At 44.8% G+C, this 21,229-nt stretch overlaps 1 protein-coding gene across 3 annotated transcripts; it reads right to left on the reverse strand.

Annotated features, from left to right (window-relative positions):
* Positions 1-1,345: 1,345 nt before the first annotated feature.
* On the reverse strand, positions 1,346-15,001 carry SOD2 (superoxide dismutase 2). 3 transcript variants are annotated; one of them, XM_023219072.1, is made up of 6 exons: positions 14,819-15,001; positions 14,335-14,537; positions 9,503-9,619; positions 6,270-6,449; positions 4,702-4,843; positions 1,346-1,526 (listed from the first exon to the last, which is right to left on the reverse strand). In XM_023219072.1, exons 1-6 carry the CDS (start codon positions 14,839-14,841, stop codon positions 1,499-1,501), a joined length of 693 nt encoding a protein of 230 aa, XP_023074840.1. In that variant the 5' UTR covers positions 14,842-15,001; the 3' UTR covers positions 1,346-1,498. The 3 variants fall into 3 exon arrangements, with proteins under 3 accessions (XP_023074840.1, XP_023074842.1, XP_023074841.1); XM_023219074.1 differs by having other exon boundaries at positions 4,685-4,843; XM_023219073.1 differs by lacking the exon at positions 1,346-1,526 and adding an exon at positions 1,755-2,786.
* Positions 15,002-21,229: the final 6,228 nt, after the last annotated feature.

Below are 21,229 nucleotides of genomic sequence, written 5' to 3' on the forward strand. Positions count from 1 at the left end.
TGTGAGCTACCACACCCAGTTATTATGAGAAATATATAAAATACTATTTGTGATCATGTTATTTGTAAGAAATATATACATTGTCTTAATCCTTGCTTGGTCTCTTGGCTCTAAACCCCTTGAAGTATCTTTTGTTTGCTAATGAAATGATCGGCGGCTGGGAGCCCCTAGGTAGTAGCTTCAGGATGAGGGGCTGCTCACCAGAAAGACCAAGGCAAGATTGGAGGGTTTGGACTCCCAGCCTCAGCCCACAACCTCCATAAAGGGGAGAGGGGCTGCAGGTTGAGTTAATCGCCAGTGGTAATCATGCTGACATAATGAAGCCTCCATAAAACCCCAAAGGGTCAGGGTCTAGATGAGCTTCCGGGTAGCTGATGGCGTGGAGAGGGCATGAAAGCTCCATACCCCTTCCCACATTTTGCCCCGTGCATCTCTCCCATCTGGCTGTTCATCTGTATCCTTTGAAATATCCTCTACAGGCCAGAGGCGGTGGCTCACACCTGTAATCTCAGCACTTTGGGAGGCTGAGGTGGGTGGATGACTTGAGGTCAGGAATTTGAAACCAGCCTGGCCAATGGAGTGAAACCCCATTTCTGCAAAAAATACAAAAATTAGCTGGCTGTGGTGGTGCACACTTGTAATCCCAGCTACTTGGGAGGCTGAGGCATGAGAATCGCTTGAATTGAGGAGGAGGAGGTTGCAGTGAGCTGAGATTGCACCACCGCACGCCAGCCTGGATGACGCAGTGAGACTCCATCTCTAAATAAATAAATAAATGAAAGATCCTTTACAATAAATTAGTATCGTACCCAATATGTAGTTTTAATAAAGTAATAAAATTAAAAATGGGTAAACATAAGTAGAGTGTTTCTCTGTGTTCTGGGAGCTGCTCTAGCAAATAAATCAAGACCAAGGAAGGGGTCACGGGAACCCCATTTTATAGCCAGTCAGAAGTACAGGGACTTGCGATTGGTATCTGAAGTGGGGGCAGTCTTGTGGTCTGAGCCCTCCACCTGTGGGATCTGACTTCAATTCCAGGTAGATAGTATCAGAATTGAATTATAGGACATCCAGCTGGTGTCCACTGGACAATCTGGTGTAAAAGTATTGAGTGGTATGTGATAACAGCAAAAACACTTTGGTTTTGTCCTATATCCCTAATACTATGCTTTTATGTTATCAGATGATGTTATTACAGATATGACTGGAGATGGGGTTCTTGGTCTTAAGAGTAATATTTCAACTACTTATTATTTACTATTCCTTTCCCACAGAAACTCAGTGAAAATGATAGAACATTATAGGACTTTTAATGTTTTTGACATGCAAGCATAATGCAGACCTCTTTGATGGTTGACAGATTCCTTTATTAAGTCAAAAACTTCATACAATTGGAAAATAAATGTTTCTTCAATGAATAATCAAACAAAAATTATCCAGGACCTTATAGGATTTTCAGTATGTACCAGGCTTGATGCACATCTTAGAAGACAGGACATTATCTTGCTGGGATCATTAGGGTATGACTGAAAATGAGAAACAGTAATTTTAAAAACATTTGCCTAAGAATAGCTTTCCCAAACAGTAGTTCCCCTGAAATCAAAACAGGAAATACAATTTACGTTTATACCTGGTTTTAGATATGACTCAATATACATCAATTTTAACTTTATGGTTTGGTATTACTTTTTTAAAGGTGCTCAATAGAAACTCAAATCTCACTTTAAGACCATGAATTTCAAGCTGCAATGAAGTGTACAATAAAGTTGTAATTTCTCGACATCAAAGTTTAATTATTACAAAATAGTTCAAGCAACAGAATTTCAAAAACAGTATTTGCTTTGCTTCCTTGTTTTGCTCCAACACTAATCATGCTAAGGTTTTTGAAGCACAGCTATGACTAGGACAGGCACTGGTGATTCAGTCACAAAAACCCTTCTTGGATGAACAATACTCGCTCTTTTCAGAAGAAAAGGCAACTTTACTTTTTCTATTTCTATTATGAAAAACAGAGCTAAACAATCTTTTTAAAATTTTTTTGTATTTTTAGTAGAGACAGGGTTTCACCATGTTGGCCAGGCTGGTCTTGAACTCCTTCAAGTGAGCCACCCGCCTTGGCCTCCCAAAGTGCTGGGATTACAGATGTGAGTCACCCCACCCAGCCTGTTTTACAATCTTGAAGTCTCCTTTTCCACCAGATGATTAAAATCTTAGTTTGTAAATTCCCTCAGTCTCTTAAAATCAATCTATCCAGAAGAGAAGACAAACTTAGTGAAGGAAAGAATGCTTCCTCACTCTCTCACCAGAAAGCCAAAGCAAAAATAGAGCCCCATAGAAATTTCAACATTGATTATTTTTTAAATCTTAAAGCTTAGTAGGAATCAAAAAACTTTACATAAGTCAGCAGATCTGCAAACCTTGTTAGTTCAATACAAACCATGATCTAGCAGACGACTTATATTCAAAAGCTCATCTTCCAAAAGGTTCCACTTGCCCATCTACTTACAGAGTCACCATCTTGTTTAGAGAGGCAAGTAGTAATCTTATATGACACATAAAAGCCGTTTCACTGTGATACATATATAATGAAAAGCAATCAGTCTCCAAAGTTTTTCCAATCCACAAGCATGCGTACACACACATACACACATACACAGTTTCGGTACTCTCATCTCTAATAATTTTTAAAGCCTATTTTTCGAATTGAATTTTAAAAGTACCTTGAATTTAAATTTTTTTTTAACTTCAGTCTTCAATATTGAAACTGCTAAGTTACCCCATTTTTCCTTGAAAAAAAAAAATAGAAAAATAAGGTTGGGGAAAAAATTGAAAATTAAAAATAAACTTGGGAAAACATTACTAAATAGGTTTAAGAGAAAAGTCTATACAGGCCAGGTGCCATGGCTCATGCCTGTAATCCCAGCACTTTGGGAGGCCGAGCCAGATGGATCACTTGAGGTCAGGAGTTTGAGACCACCCTGGCCAACATGGTGAAACCCTGTCTCCACTAATACAAAAATTAGCCAGGCATGGTAGCATGCACCTGTAATCCCAGCTACTCAGGAGGCTGAGGTGGGAGAATCACTTGAACCCGGGAAGCGGAGGTTGCAGTGAGCCGAGATCATGCCACTGCACTCCAGCCTGGACAACAGAGCAAGACTCCGTCTCCAGAAAAAAAAAAAAACAAAAAAAAAACAAAAGCCTATATAAAGAAAATATTCCAATAGGAGATAAACCTATGTGCACAGAGTTACTCACCCCACCCCAGCATGACCTGTAATTAATAACAATTAGAAACAAATGAAATACTCAAAAACAGGAAATTAGGGAGATGATGAAACAACATGGGAAATGCATGATAAGCCAAATATAAAAAAAGATCCCTGTGAGATGGAGCAGGGACCCCTCTTTGGGGTGTGCCAGGGGGATTCCCACAAGCACAGAAATAAAGGAAAATCTTGAGTTCCTTCACTGAAAATTCCAGGCACCTAGCTAGCCCTGAGAAGTAAACCAGCAACCTGATAAGCAAGAAAGTAGTAACAGTTTCAAACAATAGCCAGGGAAGTTAGTCTCCTAGAGATATCCTTAACATGTGTCCCTGAGCTACTTTTCAGAAACCCAGGCCCCCACCAAATGGATTCACACAGACATCAGATAAGGGGGAACACCAGGAACTAAACTCTGACCTCCAGTCTTTGTTCTAAGTTTCTTGCTGAGGGGCCTGGCCTGACCTTTTTGTTTCTTTCTGTGGATCCCAAGTTTTTAGACAAAGCTTTGCTTCCTTAACCAATCACAAATCAGGGAGTCTTTGAATCCACCATAACCTGTAAGCCCGCCCACTTCACCTTTCAGGCCAAACCAATATATAAGCTTCATGTATTGACTTACAATTTTGGTGTACAGCCAATCCACCCTGAAGGCACCCGATCTCAACTGATTTACAATTTTGCCTTTAACTTCTGCTTTCCTGAAATTTACCACTGCCTTTAAAAACTCTAGCTTGGAAGTCATCATGGAGATCAGGTCTGAAGTATGAGCTGCCCAATTCTCCTTGCTTGGCGCCCTGCAAAGAAACATCCTCCTTTCTCCTGCTGCAAAACCACCTTTTTGCAGTTTTGCTGTTGAAGTTTGCCTTTACTGCGCAGGTGAGCAAACCCCAGTTCAGTTACACCTGCTCTATTTGCAAAAACTATACAGGAACATTTGACCATAACAAAACCACTGGGTGACGTCTACCGGAAGTATCACTGCAGAGGATTACTCAACAAAAAGTGCAGTTTTCTATAGAAAGCCGAGGGTTTCCCTTGGGAAAGTGTTAATATTTTATTGTTAAGTAACTGGGGCAAAAAGACTAGATTTTCTATAACTGCAACAAAATAGGATTGGAAAGGCATCCCTGCAAGTCCCCAAAGTATAAGGATGGAATATTTTTGATGGTTTTATAATGACAACTATAATTTAGCTCTCTGAAGAAAATGTCCAATCAGACTCAATCACACAAAGCATTTACTATTTTCAATCACTTGCCCAATAACAAAATGTTTAGTAAGAAATTATTCAGAACATGAAGTTGTTTATGAAACATGTGACTAAGCAACATTAAGAAACGCTACAATAGAGCAGCTTACTGTATTCTGCAGTACTCTATACCACTACAAAAATAGTCATAAAGAGCTTAACATACTCAGTATAATGGTTTACTTTTTGCAAGCCATGTATCTTTCAGTTACATTCTCCCAGTTGATTATATTCCAAATAGCTTTTAGGTAATCAGGCCTGGCATTTTTATACTGAAGGTAATAAGCGTGCTCCCACACATCAATCCCCAGCAGTGGAATAAGGCCTGTTAGAAAGAAGGGGAAAAAAGAACGAACCATCAGTTTCAGTCTAAAACACTGCATCTTCTCAAGTTCAACTTTTATTATTCCACCCATACAAAATTACCCTTTGTAACAATCTCATTCACTTGGTTTTTTTATAGAAATAGGAAATCTAGATAAGAATGAATATTCCTATAGAATATTTTTAATTTATTGTTTACAAACAAAATGTGACAAATACTAAAAATAAATAAAATAGACTTAGGAAAATTAATAACTGCATTTTAATAGCTATTCTTAAAAATACCAACAAATTCATTCAAGAGCCAATTCTCAGCCTTCCTCATGGTGGTCTCAGGAGCAGCAGGAAGGGTGTATTACATCCGTGGGAGTGGGCAGACGCCCCCTGAGAATCTCCTCCAAAGAGTCTGGGCACTCACAGGGGTTTACGAGAAAACAGCTCTGCTCCGCAAGGCTAATTTTAATCTTTGGGAACACAGAGCAGTTGGAGGACACAGTGTTTTCAGAAATTAAGTGAGGTAAATGAAGAATTTAGTTCTAACTGTAAAACATTCATTTAAAAAAACTCTTGGGCCAGGCGCAGCGGCTCATGCCTATAATGCCAGCACTTTGGGAGGCCGAGGCAGGTGGATCTCTTGAGGTCAGGAGTTCGAGACCAGCCTGGCCAACATGGTGAAACCCCATCTCTACTAAAAGTACAAAAATTATCCAGGTATGGTGGTATATGCCTGTAATCCCAGCTATTTGGGAGGCTGAGGCAGAAGAATCGCTTGAACTCAGGAGGCAGAGGTTGCAGTGAGCCGAGATTGCACCACTGCACTCCAGCCTAGGCAACAGAGTGAGATCTGTCTCAAAAAAATAAATAAATAAATAGGCCGGGCACAGTGGCTCACGCCTGTAATCGCAGCACTTTGGGAGGTCGAGGTGGGCAGATCACCTGAGGTAGGGAATTCGAGACCAGCCTGACCAATGTGGAGAAACCCCATCTCTACTAAAAATACGAAATTAGATGGGCATGGTGGTGCATGCCTGTAATCCTAGCTACTCAGGAGGCTGAGGCAGGAGAATTGCTTGAACCCAGAAGGCGGAGACTGCAGTGAGCTGAGATCGCACCGTTGTACTCCAGCCTGGGCAACAAGAGCAAAACTCCATCTCAAAAAAAAGAAAGAAAAAATAAATAAATAAATAAATAAATAAATGCAAAACATTTTTGTTAATGTACCTATAAAATTACGTGTACTTATTTTAAGAAATATCAGGACTTCTAAAACATTTTTACTTACACAAGATTCTGAGTGTTATCTGTTAAGATTTGCACAAATTATTACATGATTGTAAGTTAAAACACTGCTGATTTTCCTTATTTCTAGTTGAATGCTTTACAGAAGAGCATCTCTCCCAAATGAAATGACAATTTTTAAATCTAACCTGTTGTTCCTTGCAGTGGATCCTGATTCGGACAAGCAGCAATTTGTAACTGTCCCCGTTCCTTATTAAAACCAAGCCAACCCCAACCTGAGCCTTGGACACCAACAGATGCAGCCATCAGCTTCTCCTTAAACTTTTCAAAGGAACCAAAGTCACGTTTGATGGCTTCCAGCAACTCCCCTATTTTAAAAAAATCCAAAAACACCCACAAATGAACACATTTCAACAATTACAATAAAATGTTGTATTACAAGTATTAAAATATTTCTGTCATAGGGCCCAAGAAACTAGACATCAGAAAGCGACACCTGGATCTAAGTTGCACAATTTTAATTCGCATGTTTTCGTTTTTTATAAACTTTTTTTTTTTTAATCTTTTACTTTTTGAGACGGAGTTTCACTCTTGTTGCCCAGGCTAGAGTGCAATGGCATAATCTCGGCTCACTGCAACCTCCGCCTCCCAGGTTCAAGAGATTCTCCTGCCTCAGCCTCCCGAGTAGCTGGGATTACAGGTATGCACCACCACGCCTGGCTAATTTTGTGTTTTTAGTAGAGACAGGGTTTCTCCATGTTGGTCAGGCTGGTCTCAAACTCCCGACCTCAGGAGATCCACCTGCCTTGGCCTCCCAAAGTGCTGGGAATACAGGCATGAGCCACCGTGCCTGGTTCAAATTTTATTTTAAATTCAGAGGGTGCATGCTCAGGCTTGTTACGTGGGTATCATGTGATGCTGAGGTCTGGGGTGCAATTGATCCCATCATCCAGGTAGTGAGTTTAGTACACAACAGTTTTTTACCCCCTCCCCTTCTTTCTCCCTCCCTGCTCTGTCCCCAGTGTCTGTTGTTGCCATCTTTATGTCCATAAGTACCCCATGTCTAGCTTCCACTTGTGGCATTTAGTTTTCTGTTCCTGGGTTAACTTGCTTAGGATAATGGCCTTCAGTTGCAAGTTTACATTTTTTAATGAATCGTGTTAGAGGGATTTCCCCACTCACTGTGCTATTTTTGTTAGGAAAGAAATAACTACTTCTGTTAGCGTTTTCTTTTCCCTGAATAGAAAATTTTCCCTTGACTTCTACCCTGCTTCTTCTATGTCTCTATTTGGGAATAAAGTTATTGTTCTTATCCAAGGCAGCCCAGATCTTCCTGTCTCGATTACATTGTTTTAAAATGGGCAATTTTCTCTATGACTGAACTAAGGGTATACTTTAAGAGCTACAACCCTTTTATTCTGTAGCAATACAGAATATAATTCTAGATTAGTCACATCAACTAAATCAATCGCACTTCTCTTATTCTACGGGTTTAAAAGTAATCATCTTTGTAAGCACAAATGATGGAATGAAATGGTACAGATTAAAAAAAAAATGGCCGTGTACCAAAACCATTGGTTGCATATGAATATATCTGATATTCTGATAACTGACAAAACTTCATAAGCATTAACTGATAGTCTGGAAGACTGAACTCAGAAGAAAAACAAGTTGGCTGGGCACGGTGGCTCACACCTGTAATCCTAGTACTTTGGGAAGCTGAGGTGGGTGGATTATCTGAGGTCAGGAGTATCAAACCGGCCTGGCCAACATGGAGAAACCCCTCTCTACTAGAAATACAAAAACATTAGCCGGGCATGGTGGTGGGCGCCAATAATCCTAGCTACTCGGGAGGCTGAGGCAGAGAATCACTTGAACCCGGGGTGGGCGGAGGTTGCAGTGATCCAAGATCAAGCCACTTCACTGTAGCCTGGGGGAAAAAGCTAAACTCCATCTCAAAAATAATAATAAACAAAAACAAAAATAAAAAGTTGCCCAGTTTCCCATGCTTATTCCCCTCATTCATCATTACCTTAAAATGAAATTTTGTATTTCAAGTGCATAAGATAGGCTGCCTTCCATAACACTGATTAAAAACGAACAATAAAACCACAGAAACTTGGGGTGCATATCTGGAGCCCAGAAACAAGAGAGAAGAACTACATTTATGCCTCATGCCCTCCCTGGGTGAGGAAGATAATTAAAGTCATCTGGGCCTCCACAAGCTACACAGGAAGTCAAGGAAACAGTGATAGCGAACAAGACCATCTAGCCCTGTACTCTCCTCATTCCCTGAACACTTTTAAAAAATACCCAGAAAACCTAATTTCCTGGAACAACTGACTTTTTATCAGTTAGGAAGAGTGAAAAATAGCAAATGACACTGTAATTTAATTCTCAAAACAACACCGTTGTTATCCCTGTATCACATAGATGAAAAAAGGTACAGAAGGTTAACTATCTAATCCAGGTCCTAGAAACTAGTAAACAGAAAGTTCATCTTTTCTAGGCTGGGCGCAGTGGCTCACATCCGTACCACAGCACTTTGGGAGGCCGAGGTGGGTGGATCACTTGAGGCCAAGAGTTCAAGACCAGCCTGGCCAACATGGTGAAACCCTGTCTCTACTAAAAATACAAAAATTAGCCAGGAGTGATGCCACATGCCTGTAATCCCAGCTACTTGGGTGGCTGAGGCACGAGAATTGCATGAACCTGAAAGGCGGAGGTTGCAGTGAGCCGAGATCACACCACTGCACTCCAGCATGGGCGACAGTAAGACTCCGTCTCAAAAAAAAAAAAGAAACTTCATAAAACAAAGTTTCTCAGTCTTTCCCTAATATGAAGTACGGTCCAGAAGCCAGAAGGTGGAGTTGATGTGATATTCTACGTGTGTGTGAACATCAAATCTTATGACCTAACTCCATGAATGCATTCTCCATTCCTACTTGTGTCCTTTTGAAAGTTACAACTTTTATCGTACTCGTTGTTATGAAAAATATGCCACTATGATACCTCTGGTAAGAATAAGGTAACTTAGGCCGGGCGCAGTGGCTCACGCCTGTAATCCCAGCACTTTGGGAGGCCAAGGCGGGCAGATTACAAGGTCAGGAGTTCAAGACCAGCCTGGCCAACATGGTGAAACCTCATCTCTACTAAAAATGCAAAAATTAGCCGGGCATGCTGGCAGGTGCCTGTAATCCCAGCTACTTGGGAGGCTGAGGCAGGAGAATCGCTTGAATCCGGGAAGTGGAGGCTGCAGTGAGCCAAGACTGCACCACTGTACTCCAGCCTGGGCAACAAGAACAAAACTCCATCTCAAAAAAAAAAAACAAAAAAACAAGTATAAGGTAACTTAAGTAAATCAACCATCGACTCCTACTGTGCACAAGATGAAGATAAGGGTGCACCAATATATACTAACCTTTGGGTTCTCCACCACCATTAGGGCTGAGGTTTGTCCAGAAAATGCTATGATTGATATGACCACCACCATTGAACTTCAGTGCAGGCTGAAGAGCTATCTGGGCAGTAACATCTCCTGAAAAGTTAAAATGCAAACACATTTTTTTTTATAACTCTTACTTTTTCAACCACTGTATACATCATATTTTTTTCTTTGTAAGCTATTAGATAATGGGACCAGCTTATCTATAACATCCCTGTTTGTCCTAAAATTCAACTCCCCCCAAAATTATTTGTCCCAGACATGCTGAACAACTGAGGAAGGGCCCAGCAGAGGTGGAAAAGCTAGAAAATTCACTCCTGGCTGCTGGCTCAGGGTTCTTTTAGATAGAAGAGATTTCAGGAAATGAAACACCAAAGAGGACAATCAAATAAAATAACAGAATGCTAAAATGTATGGCTCAACACACAGACTATACAGAAAACTTTCAACTCTCATTTTCAAGACAGATAACCATTCATTGGGAAATATCTCCAAGTCACATTAACAAGAAACTCAACATACTCAAAAGTGAACTCCTGATGTTCAACCCCAAACTTAACTCCTCCTATTGTCCCGCAATCTCAGTAAATGCCAGCTCTGTCCCTCAGGACATCCTTGGGAACCTGATGTCATTTTTGACTCCTCTCCCTTCACCCCCCATCCAATCCACCAGCATATCCATTAGCAACGCCAGCTCTACCTTTAAAATACATCCAATCTCTATAAAAGCACATAGGGAAAAATGAAAGACAAAATACAGCACAAGCAGAACCCAATCCCTTCTTCCTAACTCTACTGCCACCTCATTGCTACAGAGGACCAGTATCTCCCACTGCACTGGAGCCACTATTCCCTCAGTTTTGGGAGGGGGATGGGCTTTGCCCTCTCCAAAAGTTCTCCTTCTCACTGGAGTGAACCCTAGGTGCTTACACTCAGCTACTCTCACTACCAAGAGGCACTGCACTTGACCCCGTCATTGAGCATGTGCTTACCCAGCTGCAGCCACACTGGCATTTTTGCACTCACATGACCAACTCGGATGTTCCCTTCAAGGCTAGCTGAGCACTGCTGCCTCTGCTGAACAGTCTTCCCCATGACAGCCTCATACTGCATTCCTGTTCCTCCTTCAAGTCTCCACTGAAACATCAACCCCATCAGTGAAGCCTTCTGTAAACACCATACATGAATTAGCAATTCCCTGCCACCCTCCCAGACCCTTTACTCCTTCTCGATAGGCCCTGTAACTCCTGGCATACTGCATGGGTACCTTGTCAAACAAGTAGGCAAAATAAAATATTCTTTTCTATGCCTTCAAGAAGCTACAGATTAACTGAACTATTAATATTAGAAAAAAATGGAAATCCCCTTGTTTAATAAATATTTCATGCATATTATCCACACGATACCAAGAGAAGCAAAGTAAAGGACAGAGAGACCCACTGAGAGCTCTGCTCTCAAGGAGCTTACATTTTGGAAAAAGTTCTCAACTGCTGTTCTGAAAGTGTACATTAAGAACATGTCGGCCGGGCGCGGTGGCTCAAGCCTGTCATCCCAGCACTTTGGGAGGCCGAGACGGGCAGATCACGAGGTCAGGAGATCGAGACCATCCTGGCTAACATGGTGAAACCCTGTCTCTACTAAAAATACAAAAACTAGCTGGGCGAGGTGGCGGGCGCCTGTAGTCTCAGCTACTCGGGAGGCTGAGGCAGGAGAATGGCGTAAACCCGGGAGGCAGAGCTTGCAGTGAGCTGAGATCCAGCCACTGCACTCCAGTCCGGGCGACAGAGCAAGACTCCGCCTCAAAAAAAAAAAAAGAACATGTCTGGGCCGGCCGCGGCGGCTCACGCCTGTCATCCCAGCACTTTGGGAGGCCAAGGCGGGCAGATCTCTTGAGGTCAGGATTTCGAGACCAGCCTGGTCAACATGGTGAAACCCTGTCTCCACTAAAAATACAGAAATTAGCCAGGCATGATGGCGCGTTCCTGTAATCCCAGCTGCTCAAGAGCATGAGGCAGGAGAATAGCTTGAACCCAGGAGGCAGAGGTTGCAGTGGGCCGAGATTGCGCCACTGCACTCCAGCCTGGGTGACAGGGCAATACTCTGTCTCAAAAAAAAAAAAGAAGAAAAAGAAAAAAAGGTACATACAAGGCCAGGTGAGGTGGCTCACACCTGTAATCCCAGCATTTTGGGAGGCTGAGGTGGGTGGATCACTTGAGGTCAGGAGTTCCAGACCAGCTTGGCCGACATGGAAAAACCCCATCTCTACTTAAAAAACCACAAAAAGTAGCCAGGCGTGGTGGTGTGCACCTGTAATCCCAGCTACTCAGGAGGCTGAGGCAGGAGAATTGCTTGAACCCAGGAGACGGAGGTTGTAGTGAGCCGAGATCACATCACTGCACTCCAACCTGGGGGACAGATCGAGATTCCGTCGTCAAAAAAAAAAAAAAAGAACATATGTCTAGCTAGGCACAGTGGCTCACGCCTGTAATCCCAGCACTGTGGAAGGCTGAGGTGGGTGGATGGGGGAGCCCAGGAATTCAAGAACAGCCTGGACAACATAGTGTAACCCCGTCTATTTTTTAGATAAAATTTTAAAAAAATAGGCAATGCTGCTTTCTGAAACAAGCTCCAGTTGTTCAGCAATTCAGAAAGGAGGAGGGGACCAAGTGATATCTGAATACATGGCTAATCTCGAAGGGTTATTTAAAAGACACCAACTTTTTTTTTCCTTTGCTAGGTTTTCAAATAATTTTCTTATAGAACTGTGTTTCCCTTATTAAATTTGATTGAGAGTCACCCTAAAAATAAATGTAAGTTTTCTATTATTTTTTAATAAATCAATAGTAACTAAACTTTTCAAATGGGAAAGATACATGCTTAATGAGAGATAATTTAATAATCTTAACATCTTACAGTTTGCTTACTCATTTTAAAGTTAATAAAAATTGAGGGCTTAATATCTACTTTTAAGAACACTTTTCTGAAATTCAACATTTTATTTGGCTTCAGTTTAGTTTTTGCCTCAAATAATAATAAAAGTCAAATGCTTTTGGTTGAAAAATATTCATTAATCAGTTACATGTGATGAGATTATGACATTGTTTTACCTTTTTTCCCCAAGATTTCAAACATGAAAATCTAACTTTTTAATAATTTTAAAAATATGTTTAAGTAAAAGAAAGCTCTGCAGGTACTCAATCACTTATAAACAATATAGTACAATATAATATAAAGCTTTTTTCCAGTGGGTTGTATTACATAAGTAAAGCTCTGATTCCACAAGTAAAGGACTGAAATTAAGTTGTTTTTAAAATACTGAAGAGAAAGCTTCCCAGGTGTCAGATGTTGCCTTACAGGAATTACTTTCACAACTGGGGTATTCCCCAGTCTCTCCCCATTACATGTTTCCCAAATTTGTTATTTCCTAAATCACGGGGCCTTTTCTCGTAATTCAAGGTTCATCTGTCTCAAGCAAAGCTTCCAGAATGTGGTAACTTCCTCCTCTTTCAGTTTAGTCATTTACTTCAAACACAATCAGGCTGAAATACCGCACTTTTCCACTAGATGCCTCCAGTCAACAAGGTGGCACTGTCTAAAAATTACTCAACAAATTTCATAACCCCGAAATTCAAAACATTTAAGGAAAAGTAAACACTTTTTACTACCTAGCTCACCAAGCAATACAGAGTCTGAAAACATGACTATTGATCATCTTCCTTGCGCACACCAATAACGAACAGATTAAAAGGACAATAGTATTTTGTAAAAAAACGTTAAAACATAACACTCCCATACACACAGCCAAACGGCGCAGACTCACAAAGTCCACACACCCCTGGTTTTACCAACCAAGCTCTTGAGGGGAAAAAAAAAGTTAACGTCATATTTTTTAATTGCATAACAAATATGAGTCAATAGTAAATAAAAACAAGCCTATTTCAGTTTCCTACTGAAGGGCTATTTTCCTTGTGAACTTTGACCCCTAACTGAAATCAAGAAAAGTATCAAGTCTAAAGATTCTGAACTGTTCCGCAGTTAGGTTACTACTTTACCAGTTAAGTTACTGCTTTTTTGGGAACGCACACCATAGTGGTGTGCCTCCTCTTCTCCCACCTGAAGTCAACGAGTGGGCTCAGTGAAGCTTCCCCTGCAGGGTAGCTGGGGATGCAGGGAGTCTCCAAGTCCTAGGCTGGACTCCCGACCACGTTTGCTCTCAGGAAGATGACAAGAACCACGGCTCCTAGCACGGAGTAGTGTCCCCCTGTCTCCCACCTTCATTGTGACCTGGCAACAAGGCGCCACTCCCACTTCTATCAGGAGGTGACCCCGACACTCAGAGACACTCACAGACACTTGCGGACCTGATGATGTGTGGGCCGTCAGTGGACCAGGGGACAGGCGCTCTCAGCCCTCCTGCAAACGGCTGGCACACCTACCTGAGAGACCAAACATTTCGCCAAAACACATTATACAACACGAACAATTTCAGTTTGCAAAAAAAACGAGTGACACAGTAGAGCTTTCTTTTCAGGCCCTACAATTCACCAGTGCTGGCAATATGGGTAACGGAATGTGGCTTACAACACTAAGACAAACTCCTTCGCAGGACCCCAAGTTCCCTGAGACGACAGAAGTGTGTTCAAACCCATCGAGGCACTCCTACAACGAGGTAGACCATGTGTTTAAGAGAGACTACTGTGCCTGGAAAACTCGGAATCGGTACAAACACGAAGCGGGTTCTCCCCCACGGAGAGGCCCATTCGTGTGGGGCCCGGCGACTGCCTCCCGCCGCTCAGCCTGGAACCTACCCTTGGCCAACGCCTCCTGGTACTTCTCCTCGGTGACGTTCAGGTTGTTCACGTAGGCCGCGTGGTGCTTGCAGTGGTGCAGCTGCATGATCTCCGCGTTGATGTGAGGCTCCAGGGCGCCGTAGTCGTAGGGCAGGTCGGGGAGGCTGTGTTTCTGCCTGGAGCCCAGATACCCCAAAGCCGGCGCCAGCTGCCTGCCGGTGCTGAAGACGCGAAAGCACAGCCCGGTCAGTCCGCGCCGCGGGACAGTCTACGCAGGCTGGGTTGCCGAGGAACGGCAGCGCGCGGCGTCCCCCGAGTCCCCGCGTCCCCTCCCTGCGGATCCCCGCTCCAGCCGCCGCGCCGCGCACTCCCGGGAGAACCGCCCGCAGGTGCCCCGGCCCCGCCAGGCCCGGTGCGGCCACTGTCGCCAACGCCGCGGAGGCCCTGCCCGCCGCGCGCCCCTTCGCCCTTGGGGCCTTGACCGGGTCCCCTTTCGTCTCACCCGCAAACTGCCCGGCTCAACATGCTGCTAGTGCTGGTGTTGGTGCTACCGCTGATGCCGCCAATCTGCTGAAGCCGCTATCGAGGCCGCCACAGCCACAACTGCGGCTCCTGCGCCGCCCGCAGGCCTTAAGAGAGCGCGGGGAGCAGCCGCGCGACCCCAGCTGCGCCGCAAGGGCACCGCCGCCCCGCCCCCCCGCGGGCCCCGCCCCGCGCCCGCCGCGCCCAACCGGGGGGGCATGCAGGGCGCCCCCGGGCCTGTCCCGCCCGCCCGCGCTTGCCGTACACCCTGCGCCCAGGGCATGGGAGAAAGGGGACTGCAGGCTAGCCTCGGCCTCGGCAACCTCGCTGCCTGTCTGCCTTACTTGGGCGGTGCGCGGCCGAGGGAAGGCGGCCCCTGTCCCCGTGGAGTTGGTACGGCCCGAAGGCCCTGCCTCCGGCTCTCCCAGATCCGGGTGCCGGCGGGGATCGAGCTGCACGAGGCGGCTGCGGCACCTGCCCCTGAGCTTTGGTTACGCCGGGGAGGCCGCGGGGTCCAGAGGCCTCACTGCAAGAAGACATTCGTACCCTCCCAGGGCCCCCGGGACTGTTCCTAGGGAAGACAGGGCCTAGCTGCTGGTCAGCGCCGCTCAGCCGGCCTATGAGCGGAGGGTAGAGCCAGCGCCCTTCCAACCCGTATTCAGCACTCCTGCGCCGTGCCCTTGCTTTGCAAGTAAGCTGACCTTGGGACCTCCTCCAGGACAGGAGGCACACAGACTTTGTCCCCACCGGCTGCCTAAGAACAGTTCTTGGACACGTACGACTTGCCCGAGACTGCAGGCAGGATTTGCACACATTTATCTTTATTTTACCCCTAGGGTTGGTATTGTTGATTCCAGTTGACAACGAAATCCTGAGGTTAAGCAGCTTCGCCTGGGCAGTTACTGAGTGAGTCAGGACTAGTTCCTACTTTCCTGACTACTAAGCCCTGGCAGTCATGTTTTGTGTGTTTACAGTAACTCTGTGAACCAACTGTTCAGGATAACATAAAAGGACAAGAGGATTCTTTCCTGCGCTGTCTTGTAGCCTAGTAAGCTGTTAAGTATCAAGTGCTCTCTCAACAGTTAAACAACAATCCCGAATGGTGTGAATCTTCCATGTGTAGAGATTAGGAAATCTACACTGCCATTGGCGGGAGTTACCCCTTTATTGAAGAGAATATGATGGAAGGTAGCAGGTGCTGAACCGTTTCCGTTACTTCTTGCAACCCCGGTACAGCACTCCCAAGGATGACTAGGCTTCTGGTAAGTGGAATGGGAAAACATTCAGGCAAAGAGGAACCACCTGAATTTGGCTTCACAACAGGAAGGGCTGGGCTTGTTTACAGACATCAGAAGAATGTAACTAGGGCTACGTGTTGGGGTGAAGAAGGAAATTCAGGCTGGGACCAGGTTATAGATACGCTTTTTAAAAGTTATTATTTATATATTTTTGAGACACGGTCTCGCTCTGTCGCTCAGGCTGGAGTGCAGTGTCGCGATGTCGGCTCACTGCAACCTCTGCCTCCTGGGTTCAAGTGATTCTCCTGCCTCAGCCTCCGGAGTAGCTGAATTACAGGCGTGCGCCTCCACGAGCCGCATTTTTGTTGTTGTTGTTGTTGTTTTGTGCTTTTGGTAGAGACGGGGTTTCACTATGTTAGCCAGGATGGTCTCAAACACCTGACCTCAAGTGATCCACCTGTCTCAGCCTCCCAAACTGCTGAGATTACAGGTAGGAGCCACTGCACCCAGCCTACAGATACCCTTAAAACACAGACAAGAGCAGAGATTTCATGTGGTTGTTAATTGGAAGCTGAGAAACATTTCTGCTGAAGTGAGACACACTAAAGTGGTTTTTCAGGCAAGGTGGTCTGGCACTGACTTGGGCGGACGAAGGGAGTGCAGGCTAGTTAGGGAGCTGGTACATGCGTCTCAGCAGGAGGTACTGCAGGTCGCTTTTAGGGCACTAGCTATGAGAACTGGAAGAAAAGGGCATTTTGATGGATGAACTAACAGGATTCAGAGACAGATCAGTCACTGTAATGGAAAGACTTGATCTAGTGGTAATAAAATATTCCCATAGGGAGACTGAGCTCAGGCTACTTGCACTTCTTGTTTGTACAGAGTGATACTTTGAGATTAAAGTAACTCCTAGGACATGCCCTTTAGAACAAGCACCAAACGCTGGGGGCTGGTAGGACTGACAGCAGCAGTCAGGTAGAAGAATCTTCAACATCACACCTGTCATCAGCTCCATCATTACAAAACATTACCACGACTGTGAGCACATCCAAGGTTGTGGGATATGGGAGGTAAAATAAAAGTTTATCACTTTGTCTACCACACCCAGTGAATAGGCTCCATTTTCTTTTTCTTTTTGTCGCCCAGGCTGGAGTGCAGTGGCATGATCATGGCTCATTGCAGCAACTTGCTGGACTCTTGTGATTCTCCCACCTTAGCCTCCCAAGAAGCTGGAACTACAGGTGCATACCACCATGCCTGGCTAATTTTTTGTATTTTTTATAGAAACAGAGTTTCGCCATGTTGCCCAGGCTGGTCTCAAACTCCTCGGCTCAAGTGATCCTCCCACCTCGGCCTCCCAAAGTGCTGGGATTTATATAGGCTTGAGCCACCGCACCTGGCTGCCTTTTTTTTTAGCTGACCACTGTAGGGGTTACTGAATGGCCTCAGAAGTTAGATTACAGTCGATTGAGCTGTGTCCCGTTTCTCCAGGCAGCTCAGGATGTCCTCTGCAACATCAGGACACCATGAATATGGATTTCCCATAGATAAACTTCCTAAGGCTACATTGCACCCATCCTGAGACCCGCCACAGTGCAGACCTATGTATTGTTTGGAAGAGGCAACCAATGTGGGTTGAGATGAAGTCATTTTGAGCCAGGTATTAACTGCATTCATATTCCAGTAACAGATCCAGCCACAGTTTCTTTTTTTTTTTTTTTTTTTTTTGAGGCGGAGTCTTGCTCTGTCGCCCGGACTGGAGTGCAGTGGCTGGATCTCAGCTCACTGCAAGCTCCGCCTCCCGGGTTTACGCCATTCTCCTGCCTCAGCCTCCCGAGTAGCTGAGACTACAGGTGCCCGCCACCTCGCCCAGCTAGTTTTTATATTTTTAGTAGAGATGGGGTTTCACCGTGTTAGCCAGGATGGTCTCGATCTCCTGACCTCGTGATCCGCCCGTCTCGGCCTCCCAAAGTGCTGGGATGACAGGCTTGAGCCACCGCGCCCGGCCACAGTTTCTTAAACACAGAACAGTGTATTCCCTCATGTAACAAACATCTGAGGCAGTCAGTCCTGGGTTGGGATGAAATTCCAGTCATCAAGGATGCAGGCTTTCTGTCTTCAAAGCTGCCTCATGGTCCATAATAGCTTCCACAGCACCAGCAACCTCATCTCCTTTCTAGGAAAGGGGAAGCACAAAAGACTGGCCTCCCACTGTCTCCCCCAACCTTTTTTTTTCTTTCTTTTTGAATCAGAGTCTCGCTTTGTTGCCGGGCTGGAGTGCAGTGGTGCGATCTCAGCTCACGGCAACCTCCACCTCCCGAGTTCAAGTGATTCTCCTGCCTTAGCCTCCTGAGTAGCTGGGATTACCAGTGTGTGCCACCATGCCTGGCTACTTTTTGTATTTTTAGTGGAGCTGGGGTTTCACTGTGTTGGCCAAGCTGGTCTCGAACTCCTAACCTAAAGTGATCTGCCTGCCTCAGCCTCCCAAAGTGCTGGGATTACAGGCATGAGCCACCGCGCCTGGCCCCACTATCTCCATGTTAAGGATCTTTTGTAGTAGATTCACCCAACAAATTCCACTCACTGCTCACTGGTCAAAATTAGGTACAAGGCTACCTAGCACAGCCTAGCTACAAAGGAAGCTGAGAAATGTAGTCAGGTATGGGGCCAGGTGCAGTGGTTCATGCTTGTAATCCCAGCTCTTTGAGAGGCTGAGGTGGGAAGATTGCTTGAGGCCAGGAGTTTGAGACCAGCTTGGGCAACATAGCAAGTCTCCGTCTCTACCAAAAAAAAGTAGCTGGGTGTGGTAGCACGTGCCTGCAGTCCTAGCTCTGCAGGAGGCTGAGGGCAGGAGGATCACTTGAGCCCAGGACTTTGAGGCTGCAATGAGCTATGATTGTGCCGCCTTACTCCAGTCTGGGCAAGAGAGGTAGACACACACACAGACGTAGTCAGCTTTGCACATCTGAAGTCAGAAAAAACTTGCAATTCTGTACCTACAAGGGAAAATGAGTTTTAAAAAATCGTCATTGCTACGTATCCTACTCTAAGGCATTATTTCCACACGCTTTGACATAAACTGATCATTAATGGAATTATCTTAGCTACATTCGCTTGTTTTTCTTTCTTCCTGCCTGTGGTTTGTGGGGGTTTTTTCTGCTTTTTTTAAATTTGGGGTCACAAATCTTATCCAGGCAGGAATCTGAGAATTGGTTGTACCAACCTGTCCTTTGCAAGATTGGTATCGTTAATAGGACCATAAGTAGTACTGAAATTGCTAAAATGAAATGATCTAGGCTAAAAGAGAAAATGGTTATAGAGATATATTAAGGTTTCAACGTGAGCTTAATTTTTTTCCCCACTTCAGGCAAAATTATGATTAGATTGCATCCTCAAAGAACACATTTTAACTATTGGAAAGGAAAGGAGTAGCTTGGTTCAGAAAAGTGTTCTGTTAAACAAAGGGATAAAGTGGGCACGTGTGGCAGGTAATCACGAGTTGATTCTATCCATAAAGGGAAGAGGGAATCAGCATCATTGAGCAGATCCTCCATGTTGCTAGCTACTAAGTCAAATGCTTTATTCCTACTGTAAGCAAAGATAGTGACTTGACCAAGGTCACTCATAGAGCTAGTAGGTAGCAGGGGGGATATGAATGTACGGTTGACCCCTGAATGATGCAGTGTCAGGGGTGCTGACCCCTTCAGTCAGAAATCTGCGTATAGGCCCAGCACCGTGGCTCATGCCTGTAACCCCAGCATTTTGGGAGGCCGAGGTGGGCGATCACCTGAGGTCAGGAAATCAAGATCAGCCTGGCCAACGTGATGAAACCCCATCTCTACTAAAAATACAAAAATTGGCAGGGCCCAGTGGCTCACGCCTGTAATTCCAGCACTTTGGGAGGCTGAGGCAGGTGGATCATGAGGTCAGGAATTGGAGACCAGCCTGGCCAATACGGTGAAACTCTGTCTTTACTAAAAATACAAAAATTAGCCAGGCGTGGTGGCACACATCTGTAGTCCCAGCTACTTGGGAGACTGAGACAGTAGAATTGCTTGAACCCAGGCGGTGGAGGTTAGCAATGAGCTGAGATCTCACCACCGCACTCCAGCCTGGGTGACAGAGTGAGACTCAGTCTCAAAAACAAACAAAAAAACACTTGAACCCAGGAAGTGGAGATTGTAGTGAGCCGAGATCCCGCCACTGTACTCTGCACTCCAGTCTGGGCAACAGAGCAAGACTCCTTCTCAAAACAAACAAACAAAAAATTAGCCGGGCATGGTGGCAAGTACCTGCAGTCCCAGTTACTCAGGAGACTGAAGCAAGAGAACCGCTTGAGCCTGGGAGGCAAAGGTTGCAGTGAGCTGAGATTGTACCACTGCACCCACTGCATTCCCGCCTGGGCAACAGAGTGAGACTTTGTCTCAGAAAAGAAAAAAAAAAAAAAAAAAAAAGAATCCAATAAAAAATTTAGAAGAAAAAACAAGAAAAGAAATCTGACTATAACTTTTGACTCCCCAAAAACTTAACCACTAATAGCCTGCTGTTGACTGGCAATAACATAAAGATTATACATCACAGAGAGGACAATAACAAAGTTGATTAGCACATATTTTGTATGTATATTGTGTTCTTACAGTAAAGTAAGCTAGAGAAAAGAAAAATGTTAATAAGAAAATCAAGGAAGTTAAATTATATTTACTATTCATTAAGTGGAAGTGGATCATCATAAAGGTCTTCATCCTACTCATCTTTATGGTGAGTAGGCTGAGGAAGAGGAGGGGATGATCTTGCTGTCTCGGCGGGGCGGGGGCCGAGGCAGAAGAAAATCTACATAGAAGTGGACCCATGCAGTTCAAACCCATGTTGTTCAAGGGTCAAATGTATTGCTGTTAAACCTGTGTAACTCTGGGTCTTTAAACAGCTGCCACTCCCTCTCCCACATTCCTCAAACCCAAAATAATTGGGCCCAGCCTTATCTAATTGGAGCCCAAGGTTTGAAACTTTCCTCCTCCTTCTATCCCTACGCAACTTCCCAACTTATCCCTGTCTCCCCAACTCCCGATTGGCCTGTTGTCCCATCTCTTACACATGACTCTGGTCATCACTCTTGGACCTGAAGCTTGATACTGCTTCTCTGCCCTGACCTTGTC

The sequence above is a fragment of the Piliocolobus tephrosceles genome, chromosome 5, assembly GCF_002776525.5.
Source record: "Piliocolobus tephrosceles isolate RC106 chromosome 5, ASM277652v3, whole genome shotgun sequence".
Lineage (NCBI taxonomy): Eukaryota > Metazoa > Chordata > Mammalia > Primates > Cercopithecidae > Piliocolobus > Piliocolobus tephrosceles.